Genomic DNA, 23,759 nt, shown 5'->3' on the forward strand with positions numbered 1-23,759 from the left:
TGATCGGGAGAAAGACTTTCCCTTCATTTGCAGGGCATTTTTTGCTAATCTTCATTGCCCTCCTCCTAAGGGTTAGTTCTAGTGCTTTGCAAGAAAATGATCATCCGCCTTTGTTAGCACTGTCAAAAAGTACTTTTTCCAAAATACCTCTCTGAGATAACTTGATTCCTTTTCCCCTAAAAACCTTAAAAAAAAAAAAAATCAAAAACAAGGCATCCAGCATGGAAAAATAAGTTGAGGCTTAGAACAGCAAGGTCAAACTTCTCATAGAAAATGTTAAACGTGCCTGTGGGCAGGATAGGTACATGGAGGCTGTGGGAAGCGTCCAGCATTCAGGAGCTATCAACATGCGCTATCTGTGCTGGCAGTCGGGGGGGTGGGATTACTGTGAGCAGGGTCATGGGGGATGATCCATTCTTTTGGTTTGGCAACCTAAGGGAAAAATCTGGGAAAGAAGATCAGACTGAGCCCAATCTTTAAATATTTTCAGTTTTTCTTGCTGAAACAAAAGCCTTAAAGAGACCAGAAGCTGAAAAAAAAAATCCTTTTATGTTGAATGAGACCAGAAATAGGTTTTCTTCAATAAAAACAGAAAAAAAATAATCTAGTTTTGCAGAATGGAGCTGGAGTTGTTAGAAGTTTTGCTTTCTCTAATCAATATTTGAGGGATAAAATGCTCGTCTAGGATATGAGAAACTCATTATTTTATCCCTTTCCTTTTATTTGAACCCCTGTTTCTGCTGCTTTGCTTTATGGGCACCACAACTATAGGGTATTTTGGTTCTTCCTCAGCTCATCCAATTGGAGTTGTTCCACATCATATAAAACACTGAATTAGTCACAGAGACGGAGAGCACAAGAGAATGACTCTGTTCCGGTAGCGTTAGGACATTCCCCTGGAAATGAGCACATCTGGTTCTTCTCTCTGCTGTACCACATGTTAAATCATTTATGCTCATTGGCATAATGGCGGCAGCAGCGGTTCAAGGCAGTGTTTGGAAAGAGCTGCTCTGGTGCTTGAGATGGTCGCCTGTAAGCGGTAGCTGTGAGTCAAGCCCTGTCTTGAAGAGATAGAGGTTGATTTTTGGTCTCGTCAAACTTGAGTAGGTGTGTTATGCCTAGCATGGTGAGTGTAAGAACAAGACCCACAAATGGGTTTAAGTCATGAACAAACCACTCCTCCCCAAAGCACTTTTATGCATCTTTCCTAAAAAAAAACTTTTTCAGAATCTTTTGGGTGGCTTCCCTCAAATTCTTGAGCAAGTCTAGGGCAATCTAAGTAACACTTTCCAGTAAGTTTGTCTTCCCCAAAACCTCACCACATCATCCCTTTGTGGTGTTCTGTCTCACTGCTGAATGAAACGCTGGGGGAAATGTACACTGGGGTTAAAACATGTCCCGTTAGATCATCACGATCCTCCTCATATCAACTCTTCTGCAGCATGTTCTCTGGTACTTTGTCCAGGCTGGTTTTGGATGAGTCAAGTTCTTCCATCCTTAAACCGCCTGACTATCCCGCCGCCTAATGCCCCTCCCTTGCAACTCAAACGTTTGGGCTACTTTTTGTAGGTTTTCTTCCACCCACTTGGAGCACTCCCTGAAATGCTTGTTCTTCCTTTGCATTTTCACTCTGCAAGAATTGGTATTGCCACTTGTCTTGGCTCCCCGGTCAGCCCTCTCCTCAACTGAGCCGAACTTTATGTTCACTGAAAGCAGCTTTGTCTGCAGGTCAGATCTCGTCAGTCTGGGCTCTGAGGAGCCCAGGTCCCCGGGATCAGCCTTGTAATTGGGAATGTCACAGAGAGATCACAAGAGATCAGAATCTTTCAGCATCACCATATACTTCCTCTTCTGGGATTGTAACATCGCGATGTGAAGCAATACGGTCCCTGAGGCATCTGTGCGTGGATGTTTTTCCTTTACAAAGAGGATTGTGAATCTCTTGGAAGAGCAACAGTGGAATTTCCCGTCAAAGGTGTTTTTTGCAATACTGATACCTTTGAGGCTGTAATGAGAGCTGTGGTGGATTCAGGCAGCAAGGTGGCCTCTTCAGATGGTGTCGGGGCTGGGTGTGACGTAGAAAGATGCAGTGACAAGGCCTCTGCCCAGAGCCACTTGCCGTCAAAGCAAAGCAGCACAAAAAAGGCCAAGGCAAGGGGCGAGCAGAGAGATGGGTTGGGGGATGCTTGTGGCACAAAGCATGATTCATCCAGGGGTTTTATTGGTAATGTTTCATTTCAGTGGGAAATGCTGATGTACTTTAACTTCACTTTTTGCTGTGCTGTCGACAGTAATTAAGCTGAAACACTGTTAGGGCAAAGGGCTCCTAAAATTTGCTGGATATTTATGTGCAGATGAACAGATGACATGTGGCTTAGGGTATAACTGCTCCACCCATTCCAGGCACAACACCTGGACAGATGAACAGTTTCTTAGGAGGGTTGGTATGGTTTACATAGGGGTTTATTGCAATGTATCCCCACCTTCTCTGGCTGAGCCCTACAAGCCAGCTCTGTACTAAGTCCAGAACTAATAAAACCTTTCATTTCTTTGACAAACCTGCTAGAAGAGCAAGTGGCAATGTTTAATGCAAACAAAGCACTAGGGCAAAGTGTGGGATTGGTTTGTTTCTGGGTAGGCAAGAAAATTGGGTGTTATCAGTTAAAGCACTCCTACTTAATTGTCCCTGGACTAATCGCTTGTGTCTTGCCCTGGATAAAGCATGTTTCCTGAAAATAGATGGAGCTGCAGATTGATCCAGAAGCTCAGCTTCTGAGGGTCTTCCTTTTGATCAAAGACTTCCCAGCAGTGCCAGGCTTTCAACATTGGTGTGACCTTTGTCCCCGGCCAGCCTTTCCTGAGCTGAGAATTTCAAGCCCTCATGGTAGAGTTGAACCCTATAGTGAGAAATGGGGTGTTAACTCTGGGGAGGTACCTATGAGCTGACTATAAAGTCTTTAATGTTTTACTAAGCACCAGTTACTTTCAAAGTCAGCCGAACTAGTCTAGAGCCCCATGACCTTGTGTACATTTTAGATCTCGCCTGTTTTCATACACTCGCAGCCATGTACCTGTAACAAGTCACGATACAGGTTTCTCAACTATGTGCGGGTATGAAAGCTTCGACACCGAAAGCTTCAACACCAGCTCCTTCAGTTGACCCATGAGTAAGCCCTGTAGGTCAGGAGTAGGTTTCAGCAAGCTCAGGTGAGACTTGCCATGAGAGGGAGACATGATGCACACAGCCCTTGTCTTCCCTGAGTGCATCCACCAGCCTAGCCTGGTATTTTGTAATGTGTCTCTACACACAGCAGCTATTAGTGAGGCAGTGAGAACTCAAAATTCGAACCTCAGTTGTGCAGTAGCTTCCTGTGATAGAAAACACAGGACTTATCTTTTGGCTGCTCATTGTCTTCCAAGCATTTGCAGCGTGACTAACAGTTACAGAGCTGCAAAGCACACAGAAAATGGAGTCTGGATCTGCGGGCAATGGGATGGCATGTGTCCGGGCCTCTCTGGGTCAGGTCGGGGAGATCCTGGCGTGAGCAGGATTGTGCAGCACTGAAGGAGATGTTTCCGATACCCACAGCTGGCTGGTGAGGCCATTCCCTGTTCCTACTGCAAACAGCCATGACAAAGGCTGAGCTACACCCGTAACCAGCTTCGGCAGGCTGGGCGGTGGGAGTGTTTGCACAGAGCTGGGAAAACACAGCGCTGCAAGTACCCGGGGCACCCGCTGCTGCTCGGGGGAGCTCCTTTGCTTCCTCAGCACCGTCCAAGAGATTTCATGGGAGAACAGACGTGCTCAGTGCGCATGGGACGGCTTCGTTTGCCCTCCAGGTTGCAACGGCTTTTCCCATGGCTGCAGCACAACAGCAGGGCTCTGTTTTTCTTTGGGGAGGGAATAAGCTGCTTCATCATTGTGATCTCTGCGCAGTGTCCTGTTGATAAGATCAGTTAACAGTCAGAAGAAAACTCTAGATTCAGGTCTGAAATATAAAGTGAACGGGGCCTGTTTGTTTAATTTGAGCTTCTAAGGTTTAAATCCCAGAGGAAATTAAATTAGGTGCCTAGAGCAATGGCAGTCTGTCATGTTTATTTGCTGGGAATGTCACCTTTAATATCATGCACATATAACGTGTGTGTGTTAATGTAATGGGGTATCATACTGTGCAGGAGCAGGCAAGCTACAAGAACTGGAAACCTGAAATATTATGACTGAGGGAAACTGAGATAGGATTGGATTTATTCTCATCCTTCTCTGCAGGAGCAAAGACTCACCAGCACAAAGGTGGTTTTGCTGATTGTAGGTGGGGATGGCAGCCTGATCTACATGCACAGTCTTTCATGCTGTTGGGCCATTTTGATTTGGCTACTTCTAAGAGAAGAAATCTTATCTAGACATGAATCCAAGATGACAATACCTCTAGCTTCAAAGCCCTCTTCAGCAGCTGGTGTGCTGCGGACACGTGCATTCCCCCGCGTGCCCAGGAGGGCTTCAGAGTGCCAGTTCCTCTGCAAGGGACAGGGCTGCTTGTGTATTTGGTTACGCCCTTGCATCAGATATTCCCTTCTTCTCCGAAAAGAGCAGATCTTCCCAGCAGCGTGTGATAGTGAGGTCTGGAGTGGTTTTTTTCTGACTTGAGCTGTTGAGGATGAGCTCTGAGTGACACCCTGTGTGAATGTTACTGCAGCAGTTTGTCATTGCAGCCTGTGACACCTGCCATCCAGCACAGTTAACTGTCTGTGCAGGGCTTGCAGAACAGTACTGTGATCTTTTCTCAGCCCGCTCCGTACTCAGGCTGCCATCACTTCAGTCCCGCAAATGCAGTCCACAAGACAGCTGAGCTGTGGGGCACCTGTCCCACTCCGCTTGTCAGACCCTTCAGGGAGCCTATTCAGCTCACTACATCAGTGGAGTTTGGGATTTTTTTCACCCAAATTACCAACATTCACTGACGGGGAGCAGCGAGCTGCAGATGGGCTCAGCCATCTCAGGGAGTTGCACCCCAGGTCAGTCCTCCATGTAGGTTTGTCCCTACTCTGGGAGTCTGTGGCTTAGCTGCGACCTGACCTGTCTCCTCCTTCAGTCTTTCCACCCTTTGCTGTTTACCCCTGTGTACCCTGTCTTGTTTTCCTCCAACCTCAGAGCAGCTGGCTGCCTCGCACACGTGGTTCCCATTTCCCTCCTGCCTCTGGCACCTTGCGAGCACCCAGGAGTCTTCCTGCTGCACTTGTCTTCTAGTCCCCCTGTCAAAGCAGTGGCTCCTCATTCCTGCTTTCTCACCCATCCCAACCTCTGGCATTTCTGCTCATCCGTGGATGGCTGAATATTCATTTCCTCCTTGCCTGATTACTGTGAATACCAATTCCTCCTCCTTTTTCCGGCTGTTCTGTAGATTTTGATGTCTGCCAAATTGTTTTCATTCCCTCACCCCATTGCAGGCTGCACCTCCGCAGAAACAGATCTGCCTGCTCCGTGCAGAGCCCCAGCTCCCCACACAGCTCTTCTTCAGAGCTGAGCGATCGGGTTGCCCTTCTGCCTCCGACACAGCGGCTTCCTCCTGCGAGCAGCCAACAGCCAAGTGTCTCCAGTCCAACAGGCAGAACAGTTACAGGCTCCTGCAAGGAGACTGCAGTAGTTTGCGGTAGTGCTGCGTGTTTCAGTGCAACGTTTCCCAGCTTGCCAGTCTGCGGATTGGTGCCAGGTTGCAGAGTCCTGTCCAAAGCAGCAAGCTCCTGGATTCTGTCTGGAGCGGGGCTTTTTCAGGCTCAAGGGATGATCCAGGTTAAAGGGGAGAGAACGGCAGACACCTGGTAGCTTTTCAATCTCTTTTTGTTGTTTCTGCGTCTTTGCTCTTAGCAAAGGAAGAGAGAGAGACCAGAGTCTTCTCTATCTCTTTCTGTCCGATAGCTCTGCTTATATGTTACCAAAATGAAGCCCAGAGGCCTCGACTTGCCAAACAGCCCTTGGCATCCTGGTGGTCATTCCACTGATGTTACTAGCAGCAAGGATCTGGTGGGCATGAGAGGTGGCTCTGCACGGAGATGGGACAGCCTGGCTGCCCTGGAGGGGACAGGGGGGGGCAGCAGGCTGGACGCTTAGCTCTGTCACTTTGGTGCTGCAGCAGTCCTGTCTCTGGGAGGGCATGGAGCTCGTGACTGGGGGGAACAGCAAAAGGGGAGAAGAGTGAGAAAAGAGGCCTGGGGACGGTGGTTGCTTCAGGATGGAAAGCGATGCCAGAGACAGAGGAAAGGATGCAGCAAAGGAAGGAAAGGAGGAACAGGGGGAAAGAACAAACCTGTAGGCTGAAATGGGAATAATCTGCTGGATGGTGCTGCAACCCAACTCCCAGGAATGCCACTCCAACACCCCCTCACCACACGGGGATGTTTGCCTGGTCCCACGCTGCCATCTCTGCTCCTGTGCCAAGCCAGCTGGCCTGCCTGGAGCTCTGGCCTTTACGGCTGTTGTGAGGAGAGGCAGGACGTGTTTGCTTTTAGCTATCCCATGCTTTTTTAAAGAGGGTGGGAGTTCCTCCCCTCGAATTCCCTGGTTTCCCCGCTGTCTCTGGTTTGTGTGACTTGGGGGCTCCATGCACCCAGGACTGTGGCCTTCAGCTGGTAATTTTTGACCCATCAGCAGCCACTTTCCTGGGCAGTTTTGTGCTTGCCAGCCTGGCCTTGAGATGAGCCAAGAGCTTTCCCAGCACGGGTACATGGATGGGCACGTGTGATACAACATAGAGGTGCCTGGCACTGGCACCTCCTGTCCCCGGCATCTGGTTGATGTGTGCAATGTGCCACGCTCGGGTCAGCGCCCTCCCCGTGCCCAGAGCATGGGCTTTGTGTGGGTCTCAGGCTCTCCCTGCGCTGCCGTTTCCTGATTAAACTGTGCGTTTACCTTCAATGGATCAGATGAAAGCAGCTCTGTCTCCCACTGTCTCTCCAACAGTTGTTATCTTGACCCCTTTTCCTCCTTTCCCACTCTGTCTGTGTAAAGCCGAGCCTCTAATTTTAGCCTGAGGAAGATAATAGAGGGTCAAAAAAAGATTGCTGTATAATTTTAATGTTTCTTTGCAGTGGTTGGGATGGGAGGCAAAGTTAGGAGCTCCTTACCCTCCGACCTTTGTATTGCAGGAAAGAAGGACATGAGGGACGGAGTGAGCTGGTACAGTCCGCTCTCTGCAGAAGTCGTTCTGTTTCTTGGCAATTAGCTAAAACTAGGAGTGTAAATGCATAAACTACCGTATTTCCTTTGCAGATCCTATTGACCGAAGAGTTTGTAGAGAGAATGCTGGAAGATTTAGAAGATCTGAATTCTCCAGAGGAAGTAAGGCTGCGTCATTCCCATGTATCCCATGTACTGTCCCGGGGAGCTCAGCCCGTCCTGCAGCTCGCCTTGGTCCTGCCCTTGGCCCATAGGCTGCAGCCCTGCCCTGTAGACATGAGGCCTTGCTAAACCTTCACGTCTGCTGTGAACTAAGGCACTGAGAGCAGGGATTGCAAGAAATACAGGGCAGGGGTGGGTACTAAGGGAGACACTGCATTTCCTTTCTACCAGCATCTTTCCTGACATGGTATCTGAGCACCTCAAATCAAAGTGGTGCAGCCCCTAGGCCAGGTTTTCCTCCATTTCATGCACAGTGTCCTTGGCAGCAGCGCCAGGCACATCACCTTCCCTGCTTTCAGAAAGGCTGAAAGCAGTGGCAGCACACTTAATGCTGAGCAGTCTGTTATAGGGGCCTCCTTTTTTGGGTTTGGGGAGCAGACGGGGGCTTTTCACATCTGCTACTCGGCCTTCACCTGCTACCCCTGCACAGTGTGCAGAGGACCATCACCAGCCTGGAAGTGTTATAGCAGCAGCCAAGGGAGCTTTATAGAGCTTTGCTGTGCGGTGCTAAACTTCCCCCTGCCATGTGATCTCTTCCTGGGGAACATTTAACACCCTGTCTCCCATGCATACCATATAAATATTCTGCTTGACTTCAAAGAGTAGTGGCAGAAATGACATGTAATATTTTTAATCTCATTTTTTACAGCTCCCTGCAGACTCTAAAGAAACTTTCCTTGGCTTGTAGAGCAGCCCTCCCATCCCTTGCCCTGCTTCCCTCCCCCCAGGAAAATCTCAGGGCTCTAATTGTTTAATCCAGGGTTGATTCAATGCCAGGATGTTCTTCACTGTGCGAGTGAGGGGAGCATGCTGCTGGCTGTGCAGTGACTTTCAGGCCAGCTTTTATCCAGTTAAACCTAATCCAAAGCTCATTTTTGCTAGTGACATGGAAGCCTAGGAGCGCTTTGGTTTGAAGGCCCATTAGTTAAGGCTTTGGACGGCTCATGTGCTTTCGCTGTCCGCTGAGAGGCAGCGCAATGGGCATGGCAGCTCCTGGCACAGTGACCAGGCGCTCGGTTCTGAGTTACTGTGATTCTGCTAAATTAAAAAGTGGAAAACAAACAAATGCAAAGGATGACTTCTCCAAGAGGATTGCTTTGGAACCACTCCTGTTTATAAAACAGAAAATACTTGGGATGAAATGTGATCTTTCAGCATCCAGATTCCTCCAAGGATTTGTAGCTTGCAGGATCTCGATTTGGGCCAACTCAAGGCGTTCCTCAGCAGCCATGACTGTTGCTGATGATATTCGTGTGGTAGGACGAAGCACTGCAAGGACAGTCTGTCCTTTGCTGCATGAAGAGCCACTCCTGTTAAGTGAAATTATCTGAGTATCTTTAGCATGATTTTCACATACCCTAGACGTTGAACTCAGAGGAATCTTCAGGGCAGTGTAGGGCCACTAGATTATGTGGTGCAAGATACAAGCAGAGCTTGAGGTTTTTTTAAAAAAAACACGTAAGTGGGACTTGGATTGTTTATGTTTCCTAGGGGAGAAATAGGGGTAGTTTATGGTAGCCACCATCCTGAACGATTCTCCCACTGTGCCCCTGGATCATGGGTCAGACCCTAAGCTGCCAGCCCAGCACACTAAGGTCAGTGGGTCTCAACTACAGGTTGCCTTCGTACACAGCTACAAATGGAGCAAGGTCAGGAGCAAATTCACATTAGAGCCGCCCTTGCTGCAGAGCAAGCAGCTGGAGGGGATCTCCTTTAGCAGGAACCTACCACTCAGCTTGTGTTAATGTCCTTCAGAAATGGGGCACTTACAGGAAGAAAGACAAGTAATTGAATAAAGATGGATGTCTCACAGGCCTCCTTGCACCAACTCTCTAATTCATGTAGCCCCTGGGAAGCTTACCCACTGCTGGCCTTGGTCTGAGGGCTCTCCTAGGGGAGGACTGCTGTAGTTGTTCCGAATTGGCCCTGGTGGTGTGGGGTCCTGGCGAGATTTCTCCCTGGGGTTCCCATTGGGGTGTCAGGTGGTACCACATCATGGGTGCAGCAGAGTCTTAAAATCATCCTGCAAATGGGCTTTCAGAACTGTCCCCCATGGCTTTTGGACCCTCAGTCTGGGCATTGGGATTGCCTGAAATGCTTGTCCAGACTGGTTGCCATCTGGCTGTGGTCAAAGGTGATTGTGAGAAGGGTTGGTGGTAAGGTTCCTTGGACATCTGCCCCAACACAGTCATGATTGGGACCAGAGATGTTGTGTTGACATCCCAGCCTAAAGTGGGATGCCCTGGAGCAACATCAGGATTGGACTAGTGCACTTGCCTTGTTTGGGAAACACTGGCCAGTGACAGTGCTATGTAAACCAGACTGGGAAAAAAAATCCCTCTTCCCCGTGTTTCAATCAACGTTTGCAAAACAGCCTGAGCAGCCAAGTGCCTGTGTGAATTTGAGGCGTTGTGCAGGTGCTCTGCAAAGCCTTTGTACCAGAGGTGGGGAGGGCCGGAGCAGAAATGCTGTTTGGGCACACTGGCTCTCCCCAGCCAGGGCGGCACAGTCTGCACCCCCGGAGGGGATGGCCATTTGCAAGCCTGGTGCTCAGCAGAGCTGTGCTAGATCACAAATATCCCACCCTGTATGAGCAGGAGGTTGAAGCCTGACATAAGTCTCTCTTTAAAGCAAACGGCAGCTCTGGGGTCTGGGGTAGGTAAAAGGAAAGGCACATCATCAGGTAGGAGCCGAGATACTTGTGCTGTGAATTTTCAGAGAGCTTGGGGAAGAGAAATGATGATGGGGGCAGGAACACTCCAGAATCCGTCTGGTGAAGTAAACAGCGCTTGGGCCGAAATCTCAGAACTTTACTTTGGCAGCTGAGGCACAGGCCACATTATCTAATGTCCACTGCTGTCCAAAACATACTAATGGGGAAATGTTTTCTTAGTGGCCTCTTGTTTGAAAAAATAACAACAACGTGGGGCTGCCCGCCCTTGTAACGATTTTGTTTTCTCTGTGAGTTAGGTTGCAGTGATATACATTAACTGGTTCTCTTTACTGTCTTACAGTTTAAACTTCCAAAGGAGTACAGCTGGCCTGAAAAGAAACTGAAAGTTTCCATCTTGCCAGATGCCGTGTTCGACAACCCGCTGCATTAGAGCTGAATTACACCCTTCTAACAACCGGGAGAGCCAAGTTACTGTCCACTGCCCAGTGACTCACAGGATAATTAATGCAGTAAAAACTCTGCCTGCAAATAAAAGAGTTTGCTGCACAACCACTGCAAACAGAAGAGAAGCTACTCAGCACCAGCCCAGGCCGAACTGAGCCCTTTCCTTTATCCTTCCCAAGGCTGAGCTCTCTGGGAACAGCCTGCGTATGTGTGAGTGCGAGTGAGAAATATTTAACTATGAAGATAAGTAGTAAGAATCCTTTCTTTCTCCTAGCTACAGAACTCCCCTCTGCCTTAGCCCAGGGTGTAGATGCTCTGCACGCCTGTATTTACACATGCATTTCTGCCAGGTGCGAGCCTATAATCCATGGATTAAATGTTCTTTACGTGACTCTGGAGTCCTTTTGTTAGCCAAACTTTTACTGACTGCAGAACTGTTCTTCCATGTGCTATTTTTTTTTCTTTTCAGAAACAGAATGGTATTTCCCCTGTTTAAAGGAGGCCAAAAGCTCACATGCTTGAAGCTGAACAGATTTAAAGATGAACTTTCTAGTTCAGTCAAGAAAAACAAACCCAGATCCTCCCTGCCCTCAAATTAGGCATGTTTTAAGTGTTGGTCTTGGTGCTATTAGCTATGGTATCACTGCAAACAGAGGCAACTTTATTCTCATGCATCCTGTCCTTGTGCCTGAACCCCAGGGAAGGTCGCAACCTCTGGTTTTGCACAAGCAGGAGGAAGAAAGCTACCGGGGCGGGGGAGATCTCCTGTTTACAGTGTGTTTATCTTTAAAGAGATACTGTCAAGTATTTTTTCCTTGCTATTGTACAGAATTCAAGAAGCTAGAGAGGACCATTTGTTCACAGGGACAACTTCAGCAGCTCTGCAGCATCCACAGGGCTGCCTGAAGGTTTGTGAAATGGAGATCTCCACTGCCCTGGCACAGCAGAGAGGAGACTCAGCCTCAGTTCAGCCGACTGTTCTCCCTGTTCCAGCAGAGATGGGCCCTCGCGCAGCTCTGTGTTCCCCTCTAGCCTCGCTGTGGTGGCTCTTGTTGATGATGTCCCTCCTTTCAGATAGGTTTGAACTGTAAAGCATCCAAATCAGTTTGAAAAGACACTCTCTGAGATCCCCGTGGCTTCTTCCTTGGAGCAAAACGTGGTGTGCAGAGGAGGTGGTCTCTGCAGGCTCAGGTTGTGTGTCTGCATTGAGATGCTGGCCCCTGTGGATGTGCTGCAGCAAACCCCCTGCTGCTGTTGCAGGTTCTTTCTGATGCGAATTTCCCAGCCTTCCTCTGCCCATTGTTTTTTCATGACAACTCTTCTACTCCTTGTCAGGGGAGGTGCAGCTTTCCTTCCACCCCTTTCTGCCTACAAGCGAACTTGGTGATTTATGCACAGTTGCTGTGTGATCATAATACAAGTATAACAAAAGCTTTTAACACTGAACTCCCCTGATCAAACAGCAAAGTCCAGGAAGCCTTGCAGTACCCCAGAATTGGTTTTCTGTTTCCTGATTTAATTTCTTCCTGGCAAAGTCAGCTTTGATGTTTTTTGCATATATTTGAGGCTGGTTAATGTTGGTCAAGAAGCAGAGCTAGAAGCCACAAAACTCTCCTTGGACTTGCCACAGAATTCCTCTGTGGCCTCAGGCAAGTCATTCAGTGTGTCTCTGTGCAGAGGCTGATTATTGACTAGAGGGCTGTAGGACCTACCGAAGCATGCCAGGGTTTGCAGGGGAGGGCGTGCTTTGTGTATTAAGTAGTATTTGTATTATTATAATTGTTGTTATATTATAATTTAAGGCAGACCAAATGCAGGGTCCAACACTGCTCAGCAGAACCTTCCTTTCTGCAGAGCTATGAAAGCAATTTACATGTAAATGAGTTTGTCATTTGGTCTGAACTCAGAGGATCATCTTAAAATCCTGCTGTGAAAGAACAAACTTTGAGATATCTGCTTGTGCCAGCCAGAGTGATGTCTGTGCTGTGGCAGACTGCATTCGTCTGTGGGATCTTTGGCCAGTTTTCGTTGTCCTGGTTAGCACTAAGCATCCCTTCAGCACTGGAGATGTATATACAGGGGACAGCGTGGGCGAGAAAGCGGCATGAAAATGTACCAGTCCAGCTTCAAAAATGACGTGCCCAAGTGTCCCACCCCAAGATAATGAACAAACAGACGATTGTGGCAGTCGGGAAAAAGGCAAGGGCAGCAGCTACAATTTTGTCCCAAAGCCATCCACCAACAGTAGCCCATGGAGGGCTCTTGCAGGAGCTTGCTGGGCGTGCCTGCAGCAGAGCTGGCCCCTTGCCACGATGCTGGCTGCTCTTCCTGGTTTCCAGATGCTAGCTCTCATTAAAAGGAGCTTAAAATCCACATCTTAGTGGAGAAGGGACATTTGGAAGGTCAATTGTTGCTGTTCCTGCAGAGATCAGCACAGGGCAGAGAGAAAGTCCGTCAGACCCTCTGTGGGCTCAGGCACATCTGGAAAGCTTAGGGCCTCCTGCCCTGTGAACTCCTCGAGCCTTCGCAGCAGGACTGCGGTCCTGCGCGCAGGGAAGCACCTCCTCCGAGCCGGCTCCTGCTCCAGTTCTGCCTTTCTATGTGTATGTTTTCTTCACCGTATTTACTCTCATCAGACGCTCTGGGTTGGGTTTTCATTGACTTCAGAGGGAGCAGGCTGAATGCATTTGAAAATCCACCCAGTATCCTTGTGTGTGTGTATTTTTGTTCCATGTCATGTATTTATATATAGTTCTGTGTATTTGAGTTATGAACAGGTGGCATGCCAGAAATCTCTATTTCTGAGACACTTTCTCACAGATCTTTGCTGGTAGCCAGATAACAATTGAGGGGAAGGTTTGAAGGGAAGGAAATGAAATCTTCCTATTTAGTCAAGGAGAAAAATATTAGGCAAATAACTGCCAAAATAGAAATGTCTGTCTTATTGTTAGACCAACGACAAGAGAGAAACTGGTGAGAGTCAGCCCTTAAGCTCCAGGGTCATGCTGCTGCCTCTCAGAAGTTATCTAAGAATAAGAAAGTTGCACGTTACTCGGTGTCATGAAGAGCTGTTCACCCACAGGACGTCCCCTCCCGATTCGCATCAAGCTTGCAACTGTGCCAAAGTCTTACTCATTGGCAAGTAAACGAGATCTCGAGTTTGGATATTTTCATCTGGGGGAAAAGGACATGCCTGCATGTGAAGGGAATGGAAAAGAAACCTTTGTATTTTAGTGAGCAAACAGTTTGCAAGAGAGAAATGCATCAGTGTTAATATATGTTGTGGTATTTTTCTAGCCCAGAGCTGCTGAGATGGTAGGTCCACTGGTGCTGAAGTTTTCTAGATTGTGTGGAAGGTCAGAAGCAGGAGTGTATGAAACCAAAACCTGTGAGGCTTTTGTTGGCTAGAGAATGGTCTGAATGGACATGAATGCAGTTTAGAAGCAGCAAGTATAGTTTTTCTCCCTCCTGGAGAAATCTTGCAGTGAAGGTTGATGGGGATGTTTCCAAAGACGAAGAACCTTGTGACAGACCCTCAATGCCTTGAAAATCCAACATGTGACAGCAGTTTTGAAAGGAGAAGCCCCAAAAGCCAGCTCGTGATTAAAAACAGGAGAAAGAATGTATAGTTTCAGTATTAAAGTATGTGGGATACGATCTGAGCAGAGCAGTCAGTCTTGTAGCTGGTGTGACCTACAGTGATATTTTCAGTGGCTTAGATAGGTGCTGCCTGCTGTGCATAATGTCTTTGAGAATGGTGATATATTGGTTTTACTGTGCATAGATTTGCCAACAGTGATTTGAAATGATATTCTGAAGCTGTTCAGTTCAAATATTCAGTTGCTCTTGGATGGCTTTTGAAATGACACCATCAGGTCATCAAGTGGTCTTTGAAGAAGTGGGGTTTGTGTTGTGTTTCATCTGCGACCAGTAGAAATATTTAGAGGGTGTAGCTTTAAAAAAAAAGAAATGACAGTTGAAGGCAATGCTTGGCTTGGAGGGGGCAGATGCTGCGGAGAGGTTGTGGTGGGGAGCGGGTTACAGCCGCCCTCCCGCACCCACAGCTCGGGGTGCTTGAGGCAGCGCAGCCCTCAGGTGCTGCAGGGGGAGCAAACACGGGTGCAGGGAAGCTAAAAACCAAAGTGAGAGTTGTTAGGGCCTGGGCACATTGTGGGGTCCCCGCAGGCAGGTCCTCATTTCCACGCCAGGACCCACTGAGGTCCTGCACAGGCACAAGCAGCTGGGCGCGCACGTCCCACTGCGCGTTCCCGCTCTGGCCTCTGCCCGCCGCTGGTCGGGGAGACTGCAGGTGGCTGCAATAGCTGCGTCCGAGGTTGAGTCAAAGATGGGGACTCACCATGTGGCTGCTTCAGTCTCATTTGTTATTTTAATTAGTGTGGGGTGCGGAGTGGAGCTCCTGCTCCGCTGCCCCTCGGGAGAACCTCCAGGCTGGTCACTGAGTGAGCTTCATTGCTCACCCGGCATCCGTTCCCTTCATCAAAAGTCTCCCCAACTCCTCACAAAAACCTTTGTCAGATGCATTACTGGAAAGTGCATGGCTGCCCATGTGCTTGGCAGGACGCAGGTCAGACGGCACGTCGGTGTGGGATCGCGACTGCGTGGCTGTTTCTCTGTCCTGATGACAGTTCCCCCCGCCGCTATGGGCATCTGGAGTCCCTGACCCGCTTTGCCGGCTTGTATCTGGCCAGGGCAAGGCAGCGTCGTGTTGGGAGGGGAGAAGAGATCTGCAGATCCTCAGGCCAGAGGAAACACTTAGACCTGTGTGTCTGATTTTGCCCTAGCCCAGGGCACAGCCTTGCACCCTGCGGCTCCACTGAACCAGGCCTTGGGCTCCAGCCGCCATGCCATCGCGGCCAGGTGAGGAGGGGTCCGGCACCACGAGAACCCTTCCACCTCCCAGGGACTCCAGCCTAAATGTGACTGCCCTTCGTTTAGACTATATATTGTGCCTTAATTCTCCCTGTGAGTGAAGCTGTGAGGGCAGATGGATTGTCGAGCAACCAGGTATCCCTTTTTGTGCATCTGTCCCTATCGATGAATGCCAGCCTGCACAGCAGCCAGACTGTATCCAAAGCAATCTTTTGCCGGTGAGGTTCACGTCCCAAGGTTTTAAAGCTGGATTTAGGTCTCTGGGACTGTGGCAGCTTTCAATGAGCTCTGTAGCAACCTGCTATTTTTATAACATTTTTTTTTTCTGTTGTGCATTGCCTGCTTGTTTTCTTTTTATTTAAAACAAACAAACAACTTGTGTTCAACATGAGTCCAAAATTTCAAATGGAGAATAAGCCTGAGGTTGCAAATGTGCTTTAAACCCAGCCTCGCATCAACCTGTCTCTCTCAGGCACTGAACCTGTCGTGTATCGTGCTTCACCACCTCTTCCATTTCTACTGTGATTCTGTTTCCCCTAAAACAACTGACAGACCATAAAATCATCATAAGCGGCACATCAGTTCAGAAGCATCATTTCCAGTCTGCGGTGAAGGCAGCCCCTGCCCTTTCCCTCGCCAAAAGGCCATGGCATCGTTCACCATTCGGCTCATAGGGCTCTGATAGTGGGAGAGGAACATGAGTCCAGAAAGGATGGCATGTGGCAGACGTGGCTGGCCAGTGCCTGGTTGTCTTTAAACTGTCCTGATGCTATGTCTCCCCTCTTTAAAAAGAGGAAGAGAGAAAAAAAAAAGCCGGAGGAAAATTTCCTGCCGATTGTTGTGTTTTGCAAACACTGGTCTGTTCTCTCGCCCTCTCTCTCTGCTCCTGGCGAGGCTGGAGATGAAAATGGCTCCTTTGTTCCTTTCCCTGGGGCCCAACTGCAGCGAAAGTGCGGCTCCGGAAACCCTCCGCTGCACGAGGGTGGGAGGGACCGAGCTGTCGCCACCGAGTGCGGTAGGTCCTACATAAGCACGGCGTGTGTTGACAATGCCGCGGGCAGGATGGGCGCAGAAGTGCACAAGGACTTTGTGGTGCTGGCGGCGAAGCTCACATGCTGTTCCTGCAAACAGGCTGAGAGACTCACGGGGGCAGAGGAAGGGGAGGCGGGGGCGAGTGGCCGTGTTGTCCCGGCAGTGACTGATCACGGGCTGGGGGACGCCGGGCCCTTTTGTTCCCAGCCTTTGGCTTTCCCCGAAGTGGCAGTTTGCAGCCCCGTGGAAGCAGATGACATCCCGCTGGGGGCTTGTACTGATGCCCTGGCCCCCGCGATGGGATGCTGCTTGCACCCATCCAGCCCAGGAGTCCTGGTGCTCCACATTTGGCCACGGTCATTCAACCCAAGTGTAGTCGTTCAAAACCCCTTCTCTCATCCAGCTCAGGTTGGACACGCTTTTCCCTTTTTTTAAAGGGATGGAGTTTTTGCCGCTGGCCGGGGACACTACTTGTTTTGTATGCTGGACGGTTGCTGCAAAACCTAGAGCAAAGGCAAGCTTCTGAGGGCAGGGGATACATGGGGTGACCAGGACCACAGCGAACCCTGACCGCTGGGGCTGCCCTCGCAGCGCGGAGGTGAACTGTGCTGTAGTTCAGGCGTGTGAGTGTGCGGTGTGTGCGGGGTCACGTCCAGCGAGGAGCCTGAGGACACTACCGACGGGCTGGAAGGAGCCCGAGTTTCTGCAGCCGGTGTATCAGTACCTTGTAGATGGCCTTTCTGCCCCCTCCTCGCCTCCTTTTTTTTTAATAAAGTCAAAAAAAAAACAAATGGAAAGCTAAACTAGCAGAGGTTTTTAAATATTTTATATTAGTTTCTAATGTAAATTCTTACATTGGTATTGCAGTGCTGGGTGTGTTTCGCCTGCACGTGACTTTTTGTAATATTTTTGTGAATCACAGCGTTTTTGTTGTTTGGTTTTTTTTTTCCTCCTGTGTATTCAAAGTGCATTAAACGTATTTGCAGAATTGTTGGTGTCCTTCTCTTGGGGCGACTTGGCGGGATCACAGGCCTCCGCAGCCCCCTCTTCTCATCGCCACCTTCTCCCCCGGCCCCAGTGGAGCGGGATCTGTCGCTCAGGCCTCCCAAGCGCAAGCATGGGAGAGAAAGGGATCTTCCTTTCCCAAAAAAGCTCAGCAAAACAGCCAGTCCAGGGCCCCACAGGGTGCAGGGTCCTCCCTGAGCATCCACTGCCGAAATCCCTTGAGCCAGGGCAGCCCTGGCTCCCTGACAGCCGGGTTTTCTGCACTGTTTGGACCTGCCAGGCTGGGGAATGCTCACACGTGGGTCTGAAGACACGGCCGGTCAGCTGAGGGATGGCAACCTCATCCTCCAGTGCGGGAAGGAGGGACCGGGGTGAGTGCCGGGTCAGGTCCACGCTCCCATCCTCCGCCAAGCGCCTCTTGGCTGCGGCGGGGTTTGCGGGGGTGTGGATGTGCGCGTGGAGACTGAATATGTCAGAGCAGAGACACAGCAAACATGAAAAAATATTACTGAGCTAATGTTGCAATGATTTCCCAGTAACGCAGAACGATTTTGCAGTAATCTTTTCACACTCCTCAGTAATAAATTCCTTTAAGGTCAGGAAGGGTGGAATATCTCGCGAGGGGGAAGGGAGATTGCCGTGTGTAGAGGAAGGGTGGCAGGGAAGGGAAAGGATGCAAGGGGAGCCAAAATCCAGCTTTGGGCAGGTTTTGCCCTTGCTCTTCAGGGGTGTTATCTCGGCGCTCCCTGCATGGGAAGGGGAGCAATCAGCAGAAAGCGTTCCTGCGAGGATTTGTTTTCTTTTGAAGTTTGGGGTGAGAACCATCCTTTCCTGATGAGCCTCTCCTGCAGCCGCCGGCCGTTCTGAAGGGAACGTGGCCACAGCTTGGCTGGGTTTTGTCATGTCGCTTGAGGAAAGCTTGCTGGACGGCTGGGTTCCTCAGTGAGGTTATTTACCCAGGCAGGGGCCTGGGGGGTGAGAGGCTGCCCACAGCTGGTCCCCTGGCCCAAGACCCCCCGTGCCACTCACCTTCCCAGGCCTCGAAGCATTTGCAAGCACAGGGCCGCTCTGTTAGGACATCCCAACAAGAGCAGTGGAACCAGGACCGGCCAGGGACCCCCTGCTCATGCAGTGGGAAAACCCTCCCTGCTGGCAACTCCGTTCATGAATGAATTAAATGATGCATTTTCACCATCCCTGCAGCGGCTGGGCAGCAGCTCCTTTGCAGCCGATCTCTCCGTTCGGCCCCAAATTCGAGGTGACCGGGTGTCCCTGGGGCTGTGGCACAGCAGGGCGCCCCTCTCCTTCCAGCACCCGTCACCCCGGGCCCCAGCACCGGCGCGGCCGTGCCCGGCCTGGGCAGCCTCACCGCTCTGCCTCCCCCAGCCAAATGCACCTTCGGGCACTGAATTTAATTAAGGTTTCTGAAAAGCGGTGTCTGGGAGCCCCTCCTGGATCTGCGGCTCTGAACTTCATTAGGAGCGGTTTGTTGCTAATAATGCCGGCAGCTTCTCTAATTAATAATGCAAGGGCTGCGAGCAGATGCCAAGCCAGGAGAGGGAAGGGATTTGTTTGTTTATTTCTCTCCTCTCTGTTTTTTGGGGTTTGGTTGGGTTTTTTTTTTGGGTGCAGAGGGAGGGCTGGAGCTTGTTTCCCATCTGAAAAGTTAACAGCAGTGCCTGCGAACCTTGATGGGGGAGGGTGTGCACTGTAGAGTGGGAGACGGATGGGGAGATGGGACCCCATGGGGTAGGAAGAGGGAGCAGCCCCCACAGAAAGGTGTCCCAATCCCACGGTGCTCCCTGCCCACCCAGGGCAGAGCCAGTGTGCCCGCTGGTTGTGCTGGACTTGGGCACCCAGGGATGGTCCTGACCCCAAACCCCCTCCCGTAGCATCACCCCACAGCATGTCCCTTCCCATGGCATGTCCCCAGTCCCACAGCATGTCCTCCATCCCACAGAACATCCCCCAGCCCGTAGCAGGATGGTGCAGACACGGAGGGAGGGATTCTCCATACTTTAGCCCGCAAGGATGTCACGCAGCACCCAGGAGCATGGGCTAGCAGGGAATCGGCACAACAAGTCGCTTGGGATTTTTATTTTACCCTCTTTTTACCTGGTTTCTCTCCTGCTCGCGGCTTCGCCCAGCGCTGTTCATGGCACAGCCAGCCACAGTAGCACCTTGGCGTGGAAGAAAAGCTCCCAGCAGGACCTGACACATTAACACCCCGTGCTCCTGGGGGCCCCGTGGCCAGGCTGTAACCGGAGAGGGGATGAAGCAGCAAGGCTGGGCCAGGTCCTGCTGCCTCCCCCACGACACGGGACAAGCACCCCCAGCCCACGGCCGAGCCTTGGGACGGCAGGGAGCCGGCAAGCATCCTCGCCCCGCTGCCAGCCACAGCCTCGCCATCCAGCGCGGGAAGGCGGGACCCGCCGGGGCTGGGCGCAGCACGGTAGGGAAGCCCCGTGTGCCCCAGCTCCTTGCCTGGAGCCCACGGCGTGCCCAGAATCTCTGGCTTCTCCAAGAAGCTTTTGAAGCAACTGTTTCCGCTGTCAGGCAGAGTTCACGTTGGAGAAAATAATGGCCCCATCTTGCCCCAACACCTCATCGCACACGCTGACCGGAGCAGGACATTGCACAGGCCATGGCAGCCCGGCTCAGAACGCCCCTCAACAAGGGGTCTGTCCCGTTGGTCCCCGCACTGCTCACCTACGGCAGGGATGTGCTGGCTGCCGGTGCCTTTCAAGCAGCAGCCATTGCTGCTGCAGCTTTCCAAAAAAGCGTAATTCAGGTTTGATTTTGTTCTACCAAGGGGACAAGTATTTTTAATGCCCTTCCCCATCATTAACATTTCCTCAGGCTTGGGGGACAGTGAGCAAGGCTGCCCGGTGCTGGAGATGCTCCTGCTGCAGGAGATGAGGTACCCCCTCCAGAAGCGCTGAGGAGCAGGGAGCAAAGGGAATAGCGTGGTTAGATATTTAAAAAATATCTCCAAGAGTGTCCAAGGCCAAGGCGACCAGGGAGACGCAGCTTCTCGCCCAGGCTGGGATCACCCCTGCCTGCCTAACGCACAAGTCCCTTCTCTGGCTGTCAAAAAAGCTGGAGCGAGCGCAGGGCCACGGCACCTCGTACTCCTCGCTTGCTTCTTGAACAGGAAAATTATCTGAAGCATCCGGCAAAGGGGAAAAATAAAGGCAAAAAGGGCTGAGGGGCGGGGGGGCTGGCGGGCCGTCCCCAGGGGCGCGGGGCGGCGTGGCAGCCTGCCCGGCCCCGGTACGGGCAGCTGAACAATAACGCAAGGCGTCAGGAACACGCTTGGCGGTGGGAATCCCAGTCCTTGCCTTAAAAGGAGATTTCGGGGGATGCTTTTATTGGAAAATTGTTTTCTGATTATTCAGCTTATTGAGAGTTTTATTTCATTATTTGCAACATGACGCGAGGGGGGCTTCAGCTGCGCACGAACAGCGACAACCAAGGATATTTCTGTGGATTTCCAGGCCAGAAGATCCCATTAAATCTTCCTGTATGACCTCCCTTGTTCGCAGGCCAGAGAATTTCACCCAATTCTTCTCACGTTGAGCCCAATAACTTGTGTTTTTGATTCAAGCGGGTGGTCCAGGACAATGTCATGTCTCAGCTCGATGACTTCAATGGAGCAAGAATCTGCCACTGACTTCCTTTGGCTGTTTGTCCTGGTGGCAAAAAAAAGCAACACACCCGCGGGAGCAACACCCCGCTGCCAACTTATTTCTGATGCGGCTGCATCCTGCTTGCTCTGAACCCCCTTCGGACAAAGGGGGATGCCCACATCACCCCTCGGCCCACGCGTCCCATGCAGGTGTGCTTTCTGAGCCACACAGATTAATACAGATAAATAGCGGGATCCCTCCCGGTCTGCCGTTAGCGAGCAGCTCAACAGTTAATAAACTTCCAACAGATGTGACCAACATGTCAAGACACGATAAGTATGTGGTATGGATGTTTATAAGTACATCGACAGACAGCATTCATAAAAGGTTATAAACCGTGGTAATAAGCAACCTATCAACTTGCTTGGACTCTAACACTTGATTAACTATTTATTAAAAGGCGCAGTAATCCTTCATAAGCAGGACCAAATGTAAAGTATGGCTCTTTTTACATTAATAGATGCCTCGAGAATTTCTTCTCCTGCTGTGCAGTGTTGTGGGTGGTTAAAGGCTTACCCTGGCCGTCGGGTGCCCCAGCCCCTCCTTTGTGGGGTGCCTGGGATGAATTCACACCGGGAGCCTCCCGCTCTCCCTGCACCCATGGAGGGGACACAAGAGCCTCCATCCCGGGTTTGGCCATGCCCCCGGGGTTTTGCTGGTGGGGAGCCCTGAGTTTATTTTGGACAGGGTCTGTGTGGGCCGTGCCAGTGCCTGAGCATCCCTGCGGAGACCCCGGCAGGGACCCGCCCGCTGAGTTTGGGGCTGCCCGGGGCCGGGAGCGACGGGCAGGGGCGTTTGCTGCCTGGCAGTGCGGAGGGCAGCCAGGGCAGCCTGGCAGCTCCCGGGGGAGGAGGGCTGGTGGTGGCTGTGCAGGCAGGAAGAGCTCAGACCCTTCTCCCAGGCTGTCCTGGCACAGCCCAGCACCAGCCTCGCTGCCCATGGGTCCCCATCAGGCCCCATGGACCAGCTGTGCAGGCACCAAGTGCAGAGCTGGGCGGGGTGGATCAGGGACCAGGTATTTCAGAGGGGTTAAAACTACCTGCCCTGAGTTCCTGGAGCCGTGGGGTGCCTGGGAGAAGGAGCAGAGCTGAGGGAGAGCCCGGAGCCTGTTCCCTGCCTTCTGCTGCGTCCTGCATCCCCCTGCATCCCCCTGCATGGGAGTCAATCCAAGCCCCAGGCTGCTGAAGCACCAAGATGGGACAGAAATGCCTCCAACACAATGGCAGCTTCATCCTTGTGTCAACAGGACCCTCCTTTTTGTTTGCCATCACACTCCTCCTACCCCAGACAAACCATGTTTTCCTTACCGATGTCTTAACAAGGCCTAAACCCGTAATTGCTCCCATTACACAACCAGAAGTGACAGTTTATTATCAATGCTTCCTGACCTAATTTACACAAATACCCTCATGCTCTTCCCTTTGCTCTGGGCAAACAGATCTCTGAGCTTTCAGAGGAAGCAGAGCCCCAGCAGCGGGAGGTGCACGGGCTGCAGCTCTGGGCTGAGCCCCTGCCCTCACCCTGACTCAGTTTCCTCCGGCTGCTCCGAACCAGGGCTCAGCGGTGCCACTGGACTCGGGGGGCTGCGGGTTTGGGGGTCGCATGGGGCACTGTGGCTGCGAGTGCTCTGCCCTTCAAAGGAAAACTCAGTAGCTGCCCGGCAGGGAGGCTTTTAGCATGCATGTGGCCCTGGGTCATTTGGCTGCAGCCAGCTTTGATTGCAGGGAGCACGCAAGAAAAGGAACAGGAAGGCTGAGAAATTGCTCCAGAGTGAAGACTGCAAAGGTTACACCTCGGCCCGGCTGGGGACTGTGGGGGCCTTGTGATGGGAGGGCAGCTGAACCCAGCCGCAGTTGGTGGTGGGATTGCACCCCGCTCCCACCCGCAGTGTCCCACCAGCGGGCCCAGGGCCACAGCTTTGCGTCCCCAAGTTCACGTCTCGGCCGGCAGCACCGATGAGCTCTGTCCTTCCCCCAGTGAGGTGCCCAGCTACAGTGCAGGAGGCTGTACCAGGGCTTGATGCACCAGGGAAAGGGCTGATGCCGAAGGAGAAACTGGGCTACTGGTAGCCACAGGCTTGAGGAGAAGGTTTGCTGCTTTCTGCCTCAGCCTTGCAGGCAGCGAGGGGTGCATGTGTGGGGCCCTACACCCCACAGGGGACAGAGGGACAGTGGAACAAGAGCCATGGAGCAGGAGGGCTTGCACTGCTGCCTGGGGGGCTGTAAAACCTGCCCTTGCAGCTACAACACAGAACACACACAGGAAATTCCTCAAAAAGTGACTTTTGTATCTGCAGCACAGCCTGGGCTGGGGGCAGCGCCAGCCCGGACGGGGCTGCGGAGCAACCAGAGGGATTTGTTCCTGCCATCACCTTCCCCTGTGCTGCCCTGTGGTGGGAGACCCACTGCACTGGGGTCTGACAGCATTTGCTAGCATCACTTCCCAGTCCCATTAAGATGAATGAGTTACTTTTAACCCTGGCCAGTATGTTTTTCAGGACACAGTGGTGAGGCTGCCCTGGAGCACTGCCGAGGAGCGAGAAATCCCAGGCAAACCCCAGGGCTGGCAAATCCCTCGGATACTCGCACCGTCCATCCCCTGTGAAAGACAGCCCGGCTCCGACACCACCTCT

The 23,759-nt window shown here is 51.4% G+C and overlaps 1 protein-coding gene across 2 annotated transcripts in view; it reads left to right on the plus strand.

Annotated features, from left to right (window-relative positions):
• The window catches only part of SUFU (SUFU negative regulator of hedgehog signaling), a 90,354-nt gene extending 79,452 nt beyond the window's left edge, over nucleotides 1-10,902 (plus strand). For both annotated transcript variants that reach the window (XM_080347550.1, XM_080347551.1), the window contains exons 11-12: nucleotides 7,265-7,333; nucleotides 10,408-10,902. In XM_080347550.1, the coding sequence (XP_080203676.1) occupies nucleotides 7,265-7,333; nucleotides 10,408-10,497 (159 nt within the window). In that variant the 3' untranslated portion in view covers nucleotides 10,498-10,902. The remainder of the gene's footprint in view (nucleotides 1-7,264; nucleotides 7,334-10,407) is intronic.
• The last annotated feature ends 12,857 nt before the right edge of the window (nucleotides 10,903-23,759 follow it).

This window comes from Nesoenas mayeri, assembly GCF_963082525.1.
Source record: "Nesoenas mayeri genome assembly, chromosome: 7".
NCBI lineage: Eukaryota > Metazoa > Chordata > Aves > Columbiformes > Columbidae > Nesoenas > Nesoenas mayeri.